Source organism: Galeopterus variegatus, unplaced genomic scaffold, assembly GCF_000696425.1.
Source record: "Galeopterus variegatus unplaced genomic scaffold, G_variegatus-3.0.2 Scaffold1562, whole genome shotgun sequence".
NCBI classification, from domain to species: Eukaryota; Metazoa; Chordata; class Mammalia; order Dermoptera; family Cynocephalidae; genus Galeopterus; species Galeopterus variegatus.
The window spans coordinates 325,212-340,932 of NW_007727673.1; the positions used below are offsets into that span (position 1 = coordinate 325,212).

Sequence of the window (15,721 nt, forward strand, 5' to 3'; positions counted from 1 at the left end):
CTTACCAAATTACCCATTGTCTTACATCCTTTAGATTGCAATTCCAGGCATCCAAAATTACCCCTACAGAACACAAGAGGGAAAAAAATCTATTTAGTCACTGAGGTATAGGTATAAATTGAGAGTCTCAAAAACCATAAGCAAATCTGTTATGATGTTAACTACAATGTCTTTGGGGTTGAGTTATAGAAACTGATTTTCTGTCAATTTCCTAATTTTCTATCCGTTCTAATTTTTCTTTTATAATGGATAATAGTACTACATAGAAATTTGAACTCTAGAAGTCCCTTGTCATACCCAGTAAATTTCAGATGTTAGGCTGCAAGAGAAAAAAGTTACATTGTCCATGGAATTTAGTAAAAATAATAAATTAGTTTAAACATTTTAGAATAACTACAGATCAGTCTTATATTCCTTATGAGATATTAATGAATTCTACAAAATTGAATTCCTAATGAAATAGCTACCTCTGATTCATTTTTGCACTATTCCAGAGGTTACCCAATTAGAAAAATGGTTCTGTAATTATTTTCACATTCTGAGTCACAGGGTACATAGAATATTTACTCCACAAACTCTCCTCCCCTTTAATTTAGAAGAAAAGGGGAGATTCATATTTAAGTAATTTCTTTGGACTCTCTGGAATATTATTATAACTATAGTCACAGTAATTTCCAACACCCGTGCCACTGTCCATTCAAAGGTGTTCTTGAGTACTTTAGGTCAACACTAATCTGTGGTGTTAAGATTTTCTTTTGTAAGGTTCTGATAAACCAAACTCCCTACATGAGCTACTGATCCTTCAGTGCTTTGACAATATCTCTATGATTCTATCCTCTGGCTCTTTGGTATTGTGTAGTATTAAAATAAACTTTGAAGAGAGAATCAAGATGGCAGAAGAGTTGGTCCCCAGCGTCACCCTCTCCCACAATCGACCAATTTACACCTATTAAAAAGCAATGACTGCCAAGCTGGGGCCGCTAGAGCTCAGGGGAAGAGGAGGAGAGACCTGTAGGGTTCATGAAGGCCAAAGCCATGATGAGAGAAAGAAAGGATTGCTCCAACCATTTCGAGCCCTGGCTGTTTCAAGCCCCAGCTGCTTCAAGGCTGGCCCTGGTGAGTGCACGGAGCAGGAGCTGACAAAATCTGCAGCTGTGCCATTCGTATGAAGTTGATTGGAGGCTGCAGAGAGAAGAGGGCCTTGGTGGACCCCAGGCCAGCAAGACCACTAATAGCGTTCCCATGTACCCACATAGGAGCAAGTGGCCACAGACAACTGAAAAAAAGAGCCATTCAAAGGCCAGTGAGTCATCGTAAGGGATCAGTGCATGGCCCACCCCATGGGAAATGTTTGGAGTATGGGTGGTGAGGGAGACAGGCCCACTGGGGGAACATTGGGGCACAGCATGGACAGCTGATCTGCCCTTCAATCAGCACAGGCCCACTCAGTGGAGATTAGTCAGGAACTGCAGGGGGTGCAGTTTGCTAAAAAGACTCAGGCCCAGACCAAAGTTTCCACACAACCCAGGTGTGCCAGACCTCACAAGACCAGGAAGTACTTAAAAGGTCAATGATTAAAACCTGAGCTGCACAAAAAGCCTTCTCCAGGTAATCAGCAGCAAAGCAGCAATTTAGCTCAACCACAGGGCCCAAGTGCTGGTCCCCACAGGAAGTTCCCCCACTTTATAAGTAAGCAAAGGACAACAAACTAGTTCCAGTGCAGAGTTTAAGTGGTGGGGGTAGCTAATAATCCAACACAGAACTGGAAGAAAACACGAAATACACACAGATCAGAGACAAAGTTCTGATATTAACCAGTAAAGGTCTAACGCCACCAAAGAACACCTATAAAACCTAGAAGCACCAGCACCATGAGTGAAGGGAGCCCAAGGACCTCAGCAACACCCTTCCCCCCAATGTCTGCATCTAGCCCAGCGATGACTGAGCTGCTGCCAGAAGCCCCAGGCTCCTGAGCCAGGGTGGGTGGGTACAAGGGCCTCAGCACCCCCCTACCCCACATCCACATCCAGCCCAGCAACAACCAAGCCATCACAGAACCACCACCCCCCCCAGGCTCTTGAGCAGTGTGGGGGGTGCCAAGGGCCTCAGCCACATCCCCCCCCCCCGCATCCACATCCAGTCCAGTGACAACCAAGCCACCACCGGGAATGTCTCAGGCTCCCAAACTGGAGTGGGGGGAGCTTGTGAGCCTCAGCCAAGCCCCTGCCCTCTGCAACCAGGCCAGTGAAGAAGCTGGCCATGGTCCAGCCCCATCCCCCCACCTCCACTTCTGTTTTCCACCCCCCTTCCACCTGCCCCATCCCAGTGCTCCACAGCCACATCTTTGAATATAATAATAATAATAATAATAATAATAATAATAATAAATACATTTTTTAAAAATTCAACTTTGGGGCCGGCCCGGTGGCGCACTGCGCTAGTGCGCTGCTTGGGAAGCGCGGTGGCGCTCCCGCCGAGGGTTCGGATCCCACATACAGACCGGTTCCCGCTCACTGGCTGAGCGAGGTGCGGGGGCAACACCGAGGGTTGCGATCCCGTTGCCGGTCCCGGTCCGGTACGGGGGCGACACTGAGGGTTGCGATCCGTTGCCGGACACGGAAAAAGAAAAAAAAAAAAAAAAAAAATTCAACTTTGATCATTGCCTACTTCTCTTGAAGTTTTCTGAACTCCCTGACTTTCAATATTTTAAAATTCAAATCACCTCTCAGAGTACTCTTCTCTTCAAGGAGCTCAAATGTGCTTTGAGAGTGACTGTCTCATTGTATTCTCTCTCCTATAGGGAATTCCAGACCCCAGCAAGTTGCCACTGGTAGCAAGCTGGAAGACCTACCCTCTCTTCTTTGGAACAGCCATTTTTTCATTTGAAAGCATTGGTGTGGTAAGGTTTGAATCGGGGTGGCCTTTCCCTGGTACTGTGATAGACCTTCTGAAAAGGAGCCGTGAGCTCTGGGTTTCTGTGTCCTCTTGACCGTTGTGTTGGGCCTGCAAAAAGATGCACATGGGAGAAAGTAACCTTTGGCCTCAGCTGGGTCAGTTGTCACCAGCAGGAGGAAAGTAGATTACAACAGAGAGGCACTCAGGAGACAGTTTTATTTTTGTTCTAATGTGTCTATTAAATATTTATCCTCCTATGAACACAAATTTCCTAATCTTCTAGAATCAAGAATAGAGGTAATGTAAAATTTAAATTAAGGATTTGATTAAACATAAAGGATTTTTAAACTGGAAAGTACTGTATATTTACGATGGATTATTATAATCCTTACTTCCACACTTGAGGAAGAGTAGTGTTGTTTATATATATATATGTATTTTTTAAAATTTACATATAGTAAACTTCACTTTTTTTGGGTGTATATTCCTGTAAGTTTTGAAAAATGCATAGTTTTGAGAGATGCATCACAATCAGTCAAGACACAGAACAACTTTTCCCCCACCACTAACCCCTTGCAACCACCTTCTTTTATCTGTCTCTATTGTTTTATCTTTTCCAGAATGTCATATAAGCGGGATCATACAGTATGAAACCTTTTGAGACTGGCTTCTTTCTCTTAGCCTAGTGCATTGAACATTCATCCATGTTGTTGCATGTATCAATAGCTCATTGCTTTCTGCTGCAGAGCATCCAATGTACGGGCAACACCAGTTTATCAACTCACCTGTTGAAGAACATTTGAGTTGTTTCCAGTTTGGGGCAATTATGAATAATGCTATTATAAGCATTTGTGTACAGGTTTTTGTGTGAATGTAAGTTTTCATTTCTCCAGGAGTAAATTTGCTAGGTCACATATTAATGTATTTTTAGCTTTATAAGAAATTGCCAAACAGTTTTCATAAAGGCTGGACCATTTTGCATTCCCAGCAGAATGCATGTGTATTTCAGTTGTTCTGCATCTTTGCTAGCACTCATATGTACTGTCAGTATATTTTATTTCACCATTCTAATAAGTGTATAGTGGAATTTGATTGTGATTTAATTTTCATTTTACTAACGTCCAGTGATTTTGAGCACCTTTTCTTGTGCTTATTTGGCATCTATATATCCTCTTTGGTAAAGTGTCTGTTCAAATCTTTTGCAAAAAAATTTTTTAACTGAGTTGTTTTCTTATTGCTGAGTTTCATTTTCTTTGTATTTTCCAAATGAAAAATTTTTATTGGATATGTAGTTGCCAAATGTTTTCTCCAGTCTGTAGCTTTGTGTCTTTTACAGAGCAAAAGTTTTTAAGTTTGGTAAAGTCAAATTTATCAAAATTGTTCTTTTATGGATCCTGCTTTTGGTGTTGTACATGATATTTCATTAAGTTTGTGGAACAATTGAATTAAAAGATAATGCAAATTCTTCCACACGCTTTTTGAAGACCCCTCATATCTAAAAACACTTTGCCTAACCCAAGTTCACAAAGATTTTCTTCATATTTTCTTCTAAATATTCTAGAGTTTTCATAGTACATTTAGATCTATGGTCCCTTCTGAGTTAATTTTTGCTTAAGGTGTTTATAGGTAAAAGTTCATTTTTTTAAATAGGATGCTCAATTGCTCCAGCATCATTTGTTGAAAAGACTGTCCATCCTCCATTAATTGCCTTTGCATCTTTGCATAAAGTTAATTGGTCTATGTGTATGGGTCAATTTCTGGACTTCCTATACTGATTCATTGATCAATGTGTCTATCCTTTCACCAATACCAAGCTGTCTTAAAAACAAAAGCTTTATCTTAGAATTATGTAGTATGAGTGCTCCAATTTTCTTTGGGTTAGTATTTGTGTGATGTATTGTTTTTTCATCCTTTCAAATTATTTATTGAGATAAAATTTACCATTTTTTAATTGAAACATAATTAATTATACATATTTGTAGGGTAGAGAGTTGAATATCAATATCTATGTACAATATGTGATGATCAAATCAGGATAGTTAATATATTCATTGTTACAAAATGTAATCATTCTCTATGACCGTTTACCAATTTCTCGCTAACCCCCTCCCCTAAAATTTACCATTTTAAAGTAAGCAATTTAGTGGCTTTTAGTACATTTATAATATTGCACAATCATCACCACTATCTAATTCCAGAACATTTTCATTACCCCAAAAAGAGACCCTCTGCCCATTAACAGTCACTCTTCATTCCCCACTGCTCCTAGCCCCTGGCAACCACTAACCTACTTTTTGTCTATGAATTTGCCTGTTCTGGACATTTCTGAGTTCTTTCACTTAGTGGTGTTTTCAAGGTCATCCATGTAAGTATCACTATCAGTACTTAAGGCATTTATATGGCCTAATAATATTCCATTATATGGATATACAACATTTTGTTTATCCAGCTGTTATTGGACATTTGGCTTGTTTCCACTTTTTAGCTATTGTAAATACTACTACTATAAAAATGTATGTACAAATTTTTGTTTGAATATTTGTTTTCAGTTCTTTGGGGTATATACCTAGGAGTGAGATTGCTGGGTCATATGGTGATTCTGTTTACATTTTGAAGAACTATCAAACTCTTTTCCACGGTGGCTGCACCATTAGCATTCCTACCAATAGTGCATAAGGGTCCCAGTTTCTCGTATCCTTGTTTACACTTTTTACTTTCCACTTTTTGTTGTTGTTGTTGTTGTCTGGTTTCAGTTATTTGCTTGTTTTTTTTATGACCATTCTACTGGGTGTGAAGTAGTATCTCACAGTTCTGATTTCTATTTTCCTAATGACTAATGACATTGAGCGTCTTTTCATGTGCTTGTTGGCCATTTGTATATCTTTTTTTGGAGATATGGCTATTCAAGTCCTTTGCCCATTTTTAACTGGGTGGTTTGGCCTTTTCGTTGTTGAGTTGTAAATGTTCTTTTTATATTCTGGATACTACATTCTTATCAGATAAATGATTTACAAATATTTTCTTCCCTTCCTTTAGTCATCTTCTCACTTTCCTGATAGTGTCCTTTTATGCACAAAGCCTACCTCCCAGTTTTTCTGCTCAGATAAAAGAATTTTGTTTCAGATCTTTAAGTGCTTGGGTGGCCACCCACAGTTACTGATAAACTAGAGTGCTGCTTTGTGACTGGGACTTGCCTTGGGGGCATGGCCTAGAGAAAAAACAAACAAACAAGCAAAAACCCACAAAAATAGAGATTTTCTTTATACTCTCTGTCCTACAGTGACCTATTCTAGATCCTCTGGCTGAAAAGAGAAGGTTCTCTTGGAGTTTTTTCTGTCCGCATCCACTGCATAGTTCTAGAATTTGGGTTTCACTTGAGTTTAAACTGGGAGATATGGAGGGGAAAAAAATCTGGAAATTTATTGCCAAAACAGTCATTTTTTCTAGTTTTGATTTCTCTCCCCAATCTACCTGTTATTATCTACTTTTCAGAATCCATGCATAGTTGCTTTATGTATTCTGTGCAGAAATTTTAGTTGTAATTAGTGAGCAAGATATGGTGGGGTCTGCTTACTTACCTAGATGGAACTGGAAGCACTTTGTTTTTGGAATCAGGACAGTCATGGCAAAAAGCAGAGTGCAGTGGTTGAGCAAATGACTTTGGAAACAGAATGTGCTGGAATCTTGCTTGGGACATGGCTACTCTCTGGTCCCTAATTTTCCAACTATAAAATGATGCTACAATTTGTTCGGTAAGTATTTATTGAATGTCTGCTATGTGCTACTGATTATCAGTATTGGAGGTGAAATTATCTTAAGAAATCTAGCCCAGTCTCCAATTTTACAGAAGAGGAACCTAAGCCCCTCAGAGGGAAAGGGACTTGGGCTAAGTCAACAGCTAGAAAACACACAGTCCTGAAACCCAGTCCATCTGATTCCCAGTTTAGAGACCTGTACACTTTGTCAACAGTCATTTATCTCTTTGATTAATTGAGAGAGTTCAGGTTGGATTGTCTGGGGTCCACGTAATGCCCCGACATTATCCTGAGGGCCCGGTGAATGAAAGAAGAATGTTTTGCCTAAAGGCATTTGTATTCAATCTTCTAGAAGAAGGTGTGTCCAAAAAAAAATGCATCTGATGGACAGATCTGCCTGCCCTAGAGTGTTGAGACCTTTGGTCTGGATGACCTGAGAGGCCCTTGCAGCTCTGAATAGTCCAGGGCTCATCTTTTGACTCCAAGTCTTCCTTTTTTTTCTTTCTCCCTTCACCCTCTTTCCCCTTTTTTCCCCCCTTTTTCTTCACCCCATTTTTTCCCTTTTTTCTTTTTCTTTTTTTCTTTAATTGTGGTAAAATATATGTAACACAAATTTTACCATCTTAAACCATTTTTAAGTGTACAGTTAATGATATTAAATACATTCATATTGTTGTGCAAGCATCACCACCATCCATCTCCAGACATCTTTCTGTCTTGTAAAACTGAAACTCGGTACTCATTCCCTCCTCCCTCAGCCTGACAACCACCATTCTAGTTTCTGTCTCTATGAACCTGAATACTCCACTTACCTTATGTAAGTAGAATCATATGGTGTCTGTTGTTTTATGATTGGCTTATTTCACTTAGCATAATGTCCTCAAGGTTTATCCATGTTATAGCATGTGTCAACATTTCCTTCTTATTTAAGGCTGAATAATTTTCCATTGCATGGATGTACCACATTTTGTTTATCCATTTTCTGTTGATGGACACTTGCTTTGCTTCCACCTTTTGGCTATTGTGCATAATACTACAGTGAACTTGAGTGTACAAATATCTCTGTGTCCCTGCCTCTAATTCTTTTGAGTGTATACCCAGAAGTGGCAAGCCTTTCTTCTTTATCTTTCTCCATCCCTCTCCTTACACTGTGACTTTCTGTAGGTTCTGCCCCTGGAAAACAAGATGAAGGATGCCCGCCGCTTCCCAGCCATTTTGTCTTTGGGAATGTCCATCATCATCGCCCTGTACATCAGCATCGGGACTCTGGGCTACCTGCGGTTTGGAGATGACATCAAGGCCAGCATAACCCTTAACCTGCCCAACTGCTGGTACCATGATGGGCTCTTAGGTTTTGGGGATTCAGGGATGGGTGGAAATATGTAGGTCCCTTCTTCATCCCTTCTACAGCTGGGAAGCAAGGTCTAGAGAGCTTCCCACAGGGAAAAGCAAAGTTGTCGTTAGAAGACTCGCCTCCAGATTTTCTGTGCAGGGAGATCCTCCTTCAACAACAGCCTCCCAAGTTGAGTTAGGCCTTGATGTCTTAGTGTGAAGGAGGACATGATTAAGAAGAGAAGACAGAAATGAGAGTCCTTGGTCACCTAAAGAGAGAAGGGAGGGGCACAGGGACAGGGCAGGAGGCAGAGAGCAGTCGGTGGGTGGCAGCACTTCCAATTACATTCATTAAGGCTCATGACCAAGTCTTGCTTGCCACAGCCAGTGGTGCACATCCCAAGTCAGAGTAGCTAGGATGAAAAAGTGTAAAACAAAAATTAATTTGGGAAGACCATTGGAATCTATGAAAATTTAATGTTCTGATATGCTCGATTCATGTAACAGTTAGCTGCCACAGACTTACTTCAACAGTGCCATATTTAAATATACACATGAACTCACATTGTGTCATGCAGCGTTTTCTCTCCTACCAGGGCACATCATTAATTGCAGGATTCCTCTGTCATTTTAAGTGGACAGTCACTTGGAGGCTTAATTTGCCTAAATGGGGCTCTTTTCCCAAGATGATAAATGCATGTACTGCATACCAGTTATATGCAGATGCAGTGTAGACACATGGGGGTGTGGACAGTGCCGATGTGAGTAGACTAGGATCTTGGAGCTTCACTACCTTCACCAGCTCATGATCCAAGTGGGAGTGGGGGACGGACAGATGGTGTACGTACACAAACTACAACACAGACCAGAGGAGGAAGCCCTCCAGAGTGGCGAGCAGGCCTTGGGGACTTCCAAGGAAGAAAAGCACACCAGAATGGGACAACAAGGACAAGATGACAACTCTATCCAAACAAGGACAACTCTGGTACTTCTGGGTCCGAGTCCCAGTTGTACCACCTACTAGCTCATGGTCACGGGTGGTTTACTCAATCTCTCTGAGCCTCGGTGTTCTCACCCATAAAGCAGAGCTGTCATGAGATTAAGTTGGGCCTTGTCTAAAAGCATCTGGTACCTGCTCAGAAGAGGGAAATTTCAAAAAAATTGGTGGCATTGGGAGATAGAAATGAAATAAAGAGGGTGTTCCAGGTAGCGGGACTGGTGTAAGAAACACAGAAATGTGGAAGTTAGCCTTTCTAAGAAATGGCCTAACAACACACACACACACACACATCCCTTTATTAAACATGTGGTAGGTGCATCTACCACATTAGTGAGCTAAAGGAAAATAGTAATATCTCAATAGGTCAAATAAAACCTTTATAGAATTCAACATCCCTTGAAGCCTCACATTACTCTGCCTCTAGCTCAAGGCCTGCAGTAACGCTGTCTCTCCTTTTATTTCCCCACCACCCCCCAACCTCCACACAACCCTATTTATAAACTCTCTCTTCCTCCAAGGGTTCAGGATTCTGCAGTTCTCTCAACCAACTAGAAGCATTTGTTGAGAACCCGTTATGTGCCAAGAGCTTTGTGGGATCCAGAGAATGCCTAAGGACTGACAAAGATCACAAAGGACTGGAGTCTTTTCGGTCCAAGGCTTTTGGTCTTAACCACTTAGAGTCTGTGTCTCCCTGGGCAAGGTATCTGGCCTGAGCCTCTCTTCCTAACATCTAAAATCGAGTATCAAGCGATAGTGGTTTGTGGAGGTGCTCTATATACCCATGCTGAAGACCCTTTTTATTTCATTTAGACATGACCCTTCCAACTGTTTCCATTGAAACTATATGCTTCACTCTATTTTCACTGCATGCTCTAGTGTGACTCCCTCTTGACTCTTAGAAGGTCCCTCTCCATCACTTTTAGCCAGGGGAACAGCAGCCCAAGAGATTGTCCCATGGTCAAAGGTTAATGTTCTGAGGTTACGGGTGTCAGAGCACAGTGGCCTTGGAGAGAGTCACTCTAGTTTGTCTTGCAGGTTGTACCAGTCGGTCAATCTCCTCTACATCCTTGGTGTCCTATGCACCTACTCCCTGCAGTTCTATGTCCCTGCAGAACTCATCGTCCCCTTCGTCCTCTCCAATGTGTCAAAGCGCTGGGAACTGCCTCTGGACCTGTCCATCCGCCTCGCCATGGTCTGCCTGACATGTGAGTGGAGAGCAGAACTCAGTGTTCCTGGTGATCTTTTCCTGAGGGCTGTCAGGAATCAGCTAGATGGTAGAGGATAGTTGTGACTCCAGCATTTACCGAGCACTTACTGTATTTCAGGAGATTTCTAAAGCTTTACAAGTACTGACTCATTTAAGCCTCAGCAACAGCCCCATTCTTACATGTACCTAATTAGGCAGATTTTTTGGTGTCTGGCCTATGGGAGTGACACAGTTTATCGAACAGCAATCATAAAAACTGACAATTAGGGCCGGCCCGGTGGCGCACTGGAGAGTGCGCCGCTTGGGAGCGCGGTGGCGCTCCCGCCGAGGGTTCAGATCCCATGTGGAGACTGGTTCCCGCTTACTGGCTGAGCGCGGTGCGGGCGCAACACCGAGGGTTGGGATCCCATTACCGGTCAGTAAAAAAAGACAAAAAGGAAAAAAAAAAAAATTTGAGGCAACATTAAAAATGTGAGAAAAATTTGGCAAGCTAAGTTCACATTCCCTATCACCAACTATCAGCTGGAGCTCCTTGCCCCCTAGATGGTCCTGAACTTCCTATTGGCTGAGGCCAACCCCTCTCACCCCCTTGTAGCCCTCCCCCGTGACCCTGTCCCCATGATCTGGAGTGCCCCTTTCCTCCAGTATCTTGCCAGAAGCCAAGAATGATAGACATTCCTCCATTGGTGTGAGGTGGCCCACCTGTCCCTAAGGCTCCTTTTGATTGTGATTGCAGAAGTTTATTCTTTCTTAAGGCTGAGTAGTATTCTATTGTGTGTATTTACCACACTTTGTTTATCCATTCATCCATCAATGGACACTTAGGAGATTATTGATTCTCACAGTACTAGACCAGCTCATAGTATTTATTAGACACTGATTTTCTTCATTTGAGGTGATTGATTCTCAATTTGCCTTAGGAGGCAGGGATCCTACCACTCAGAAACTGAGAGAGTCCAGAGCAATCAAGGAATTTGCCCCAAACTATGAAGATACCAATCCCTTAAACTTAAAACTACAGCTTCTTCATACATTTCCTCAATTAGGATTATGAGTAAGTAAATTGAAGTAATAGTAAAGATAACTTTTCTGAGTGCTTTACGTGAATTAACTCATTTCAACTTTAACACGATATGCGGCATGAACTGTAATACCTAAAAGTGGAGGTAGCATCTATCCCCATTTTGCAGATGAGCAAACAAGGTGGAAAGGAGGTAGAGACTTGGCCAAGGTCACAAAAAGAAAAGCCAGGCTCATGCCTTCCAAACCCATTTCTCTCTGTTTCATCACACTCCTCCTCCAAAGGATGCCTGGTCAAGCCTTCTGGGATTTCAGGGACATTTTCCAACAAGTATAAAAAATGTAAAACCCCAGACCTGTAAAACATCCTGCTGAAAAATATAATTTCAAAACCTTTAGCTTTTAGTGTTTCTTTATTAGACATTTTCTGATATGTATGTAAAACTAGAGAGAAGACATTTCTTTAAAGACACACTGTAGATGTTGTCCCAACTGAAGACCCCTTTGTATTATAAATGATCTCACATTCTAATTGTCTGCAAGTGAGAGGTTCTTGTATTCACGTTAATTATTTATTAAAATGTTAGCTCTACAGAGACAGGGTTTTTAAGAATTTTTGTCTGTTTTATACATTGATATATTCCAAACAGCTTGAACAGTTCCCAGCACTGTTATTTAGTTTATGAAGTAAGAGCTTAAGTGTTGTTGAATATGTGGGAATCCAAAATGCACCTCAGTAACATAGATTATGTTAAGCTAAAAACATTTGAACAAACAGCAGCTGCAGAAAAAACCTTTATCTAAACTTCTTTTAGAACAAAAACTAACCAATATAATGGGAATGACTAATTACTTGAACAAACTTTATCTGTAACTGTCATACCCTCCATTTTTTCTTCTGTAGAAGTCCTTCGTCCCCCTCCCTTTCCTCTTATTAAGTTGGTATAAAAACCCTTATCTTTAGCTGTCCTAGAAGGCAATTCATCTGAAGGCTCTGGAGCTCATAAGTAAACTTTGTCTTTTCTCCTGTTCATCTGCCTACTGTCAGTTCAATTCTCAGGCCCCCAACCACTGAACCTAAGTTAGCAGAGGGAATGCTTTTCCTCCCAACAACACAAATGTATATACAAGAGTATTACAAAAAGTTCATGGAAAAATAGACTTAAAAGATAATATGAATCTTTTAATGGACTTTTTGAAATGCCTTCATATTTGAAAAATGATAAGAAGGAGACATGTCAATTTTTAATGTATAACGTCTAGGGAGTGTGACTTAGGGGTACTAGAAGACTTTCAACTCTTACTTTACATAACTGAATTTCTGAGAAACAACTGGCTTATTTTTTAAGAAGAGGATTTTTAAAACAAACTCTTAAAGCTTAGTTAAGTTTGGGATTCTCCATCTGTTCCCTTTCATTTCTCAAAGGCATCTTGGCCATCCTCATCCCCCGCCTGGACCTGGTCCTCTCCCTGGTGGGCTCCATGAGCGGCAGCTCCCTGGCCCTCATCATCCCACCCCTCCTGGAGATCACCACCTACTACTCGGAGGGCATGAGCCCCCTCACCATCGCCAAGGACGCCCTGATCAGCATCCTGGGCTTCGTGGGCTTTGTGGCAGGGACCTATGTGGCCCTCGACGACCTGATGAAGTCGGGAGATGCTCTCAGCTTTTCCAACTCCACCGCTTTTATTCAGTGAGAATGGAACTGCTCCTAACCCACCAGCACCTGACTTTTAACAACATGGATCTCTTTTACATGCATTATTTTTGTGTTGCTATTTTGCCTTTCCTCTGGGCCAAATCGCAGTGAAACAAGCAAGGACTCACCAGCTACAAGTTCTGAATGGTCATTTTTTAAAAGTTTTTAATTCCTTTTTATTTCCGTCTCTAGCTTTCCACTATATTGAGAGCACTTACTGAGAGCTCTGGGTTCTATACAACTTTTTGGTAATTCACATGGTGAATTTCACACCTTGTGTGGAGTTATGCAAGAAGAAGCCACCAGGGGTCCCCAAATGGCAGAAGGAGGTGCCTCCAGCTAAAGTTGACCATGCTTTGGTAGACAAAAGGTGTTGCCTTTTCCAGAACTGTTCAAAGCACAGACAAGGAGTAAGAACATAATACGTAAGCCAGCAAGGTGTTCACAGCCATGATGACTGATGTGAGCTGCAACTCTGATAGAAAGGAGCTATCCATATTTAAGTCAAGAGCAATAAACTTTTTAAACCACTGGATAAAATGTTGGCCCAGCTCAAAGATCCCAACAGTGAACAGGAGACATGGAAGTAGATGTGCTAGTGGAGACAGGGAAGGTTGAAGGGGGGTGAACATGGAGATTATTTGAATAGACTTTACCTCTTAATTCTTGCAACAAACTTGCTTGATTACCTACTCTGTGTCAAGCATAGTGTAGGTTCTTATAGTAGATTGCAAAAATGGCCATAAATTTGTCTTGAGAATGTGACATTGCAGCTCCTCCTGTGAAGTCGATTTCTCCCCCCCGCCCCCCGAATCTAGTCTTGACCTTGTAACTTGCTTTGGCCAATGGGACATTAGTAAATGTGATATAAGCAGAGGATTGGTGATGGCTTGTGCATCAGGACTTGCATCTCTTGCTGCTCTGTGGAGCTGCAACCATCAACTGAAGAAGCCTGAGCTAGCCAACTGGAGGATGAAGAGGAGCATAAATGAACCATCCCAGTTGAGCCCTGTCCCCAAATCAACCAGCCTGCCACATTCCAGACACATGAGTGAAGCCATCCTAGACTATATCCAGCCCCAGTCAAACTGATCCAGACCATAAGAATTGTGCAGATGATCCACAGAATTGTAAGAAACAATAAATGTTTGTGGTTTTAATCCATAAGGTGTGGATTCACAAAAGTTAACTGATACATCACTCTAAAGGGGTTACCCTGATGAAGAGAAAAGAACCCCTGCTCTCAAGCAGCCAGTCTACTGTCTGTTGAGGAAGAGTAACAGGTAACCAACAAAGTAAATGCCACCATAGGTCCTTATAAGGCAGGGGACTCTGACCTCTGTGGGGTATCAAGGAGGACTTTCCACAGGTGGTAATGAGCTGGCTTTTGAGTAGAACTCGGTTCTCTCAACACTGAGCCTGTCCCTCCTTCCACTCTGTCTTGCTGCCTTGACAATCCAGTGCCAGTTCTTGTGTCTGACCTTGGCTGGCAGCCAGGAGCCAGCCAACCGGAGACACCACCTCTAACTTCCTGGTGGTGACCACACTATCCCTGCCCCTAAAAATTACTAAAACTGATAATTGTACCTAGATAACTGAGTAGATGTTGAAGGCAGGTCTATAGTCCCAGTAGGTAAGGTAGAGGGGAGTTTTTCATCATATTCTCTGTGGTTTATGGGAGTGATCCATACCTGTTTCAACTTCAATATTAAAAGAACATTTGCCCTTTCCTGCTTATTTTCATCCATCATCTTCCCTGCTCAGCACTTCCCCCAATTCCCAAGTCCCGGTTTGCTCTTTTTGTGTGTTACTTTCTACCTGCTGAGCTTCCAGAAGGTACTTTATGAGCACAAGTCACACTCAGATGGGAGAAGGGCTGGCCATCAACACCCACATCCCATAGTCTAGACGTCCAGGAGATGTTACGCTCACAGCCTGTGCACTGGTCCACAATACATTTTGCCAAAGGGCAGGTCATCATTTCCACTCCAAGCTCTACTGATTGGTTCAGAGCAACATGGTCCTCCTCTCTTGGAACATTCCTCCCCTGCCTTGCTCCATTCTCACCCATCCATCCTTGCTAAGTTTAAAGTTGTTTTTTTCACTACTGAAAAGAAAAAAAAGTTCATACTCATTCTTCAAGGACAAGCCCCTACTATATGAGGTGACTGGGTTAGTACTACCATTTAGACCAATCTTGCTAAATTTAAATTTGAAAAAATAAGTAAATTTAGCAACATTGATGTAACCTCTAAAAGCAGTCTGGGAGACTCATTAGTGATTGTCAGCAACACTGAAGACCACTAACTCTTAGCATTGTGTTTGACTGGTGGTAATATTACCTTTTTCCCCATTCAATTTACTGTTTCTTTAAGTTTTGGAGCTTGCTGTTGAGTCAAGGATCATAGAGAATACTTCCTGCCCTTCCTCACTGAGCACTTATTAAATGTTTTGCATAGGATTATCTCATTTAATCCTTACAATTACCGTGAGGTGTCTACTGCCGTCATCCCCATTTTCAGATAAGAAAATAGGCTCAAAGATATTAAATAACTTTCTGAAGTTCAATCATGTAGTGTCAGATGGATCCAGGACTCAGACATTTGTGCATCAAACTCCTCCCTGCACCACAGGGCTTTGAACAGCAGTGGTCGAAGTGTAAAAAAAAAAAAAAAAATGTGGCCAGCAGATCACAAATTTTAAAAATTTGAAACCCAACAACCTCTCTTTACAGATAAGAAAGCAACTAAAAAATGAGGAGAGTGTTTCTGGAGGCCGTACGGTGAATCTGGAGCAAAGCAGGGTGCCCTTG

The 15,721-nt window shown here is 41.8% G+C and overlaps 1 protein-coding gene across 1 annotated transcript in view; it reads left to right on the plus strand.

Annotated features, from left to right (window-relative positions):
* SLC36A2 (solute carrier family 36 (proton/amino acid symporter), member 2) overlaps window positions 1–12,993 on the plus strand; it is a 34,834-nt gene extending 21,841 nt beyond the window's left edge. The window contains exons 7-10 of the mRNA XM_008577681.1: window positions 2,801–2,899; window positions 7,815–7,981; window positions 10,018–10,187; window positions 12,636–12,993. Coding sequence (XP_008575903.1) covers window positions 2,801–2,899; window positions 7,815–7,981; window positions 10,018–10,187; window positions 12,636–12,907 — 708 coding nt within the window. The 3' untranslated portion in view covers window positions 12,908–12,993. The remainder of the gene's footprint in view (window positions 1–2,800; window positions 2,900–7,814; window positions 7,982–10,017; window positions 10,188–12,635) is intronic.
* The last annotated feature ends 2,728 nt before the right edge of the window (window positions 12,994–15,721 follow it).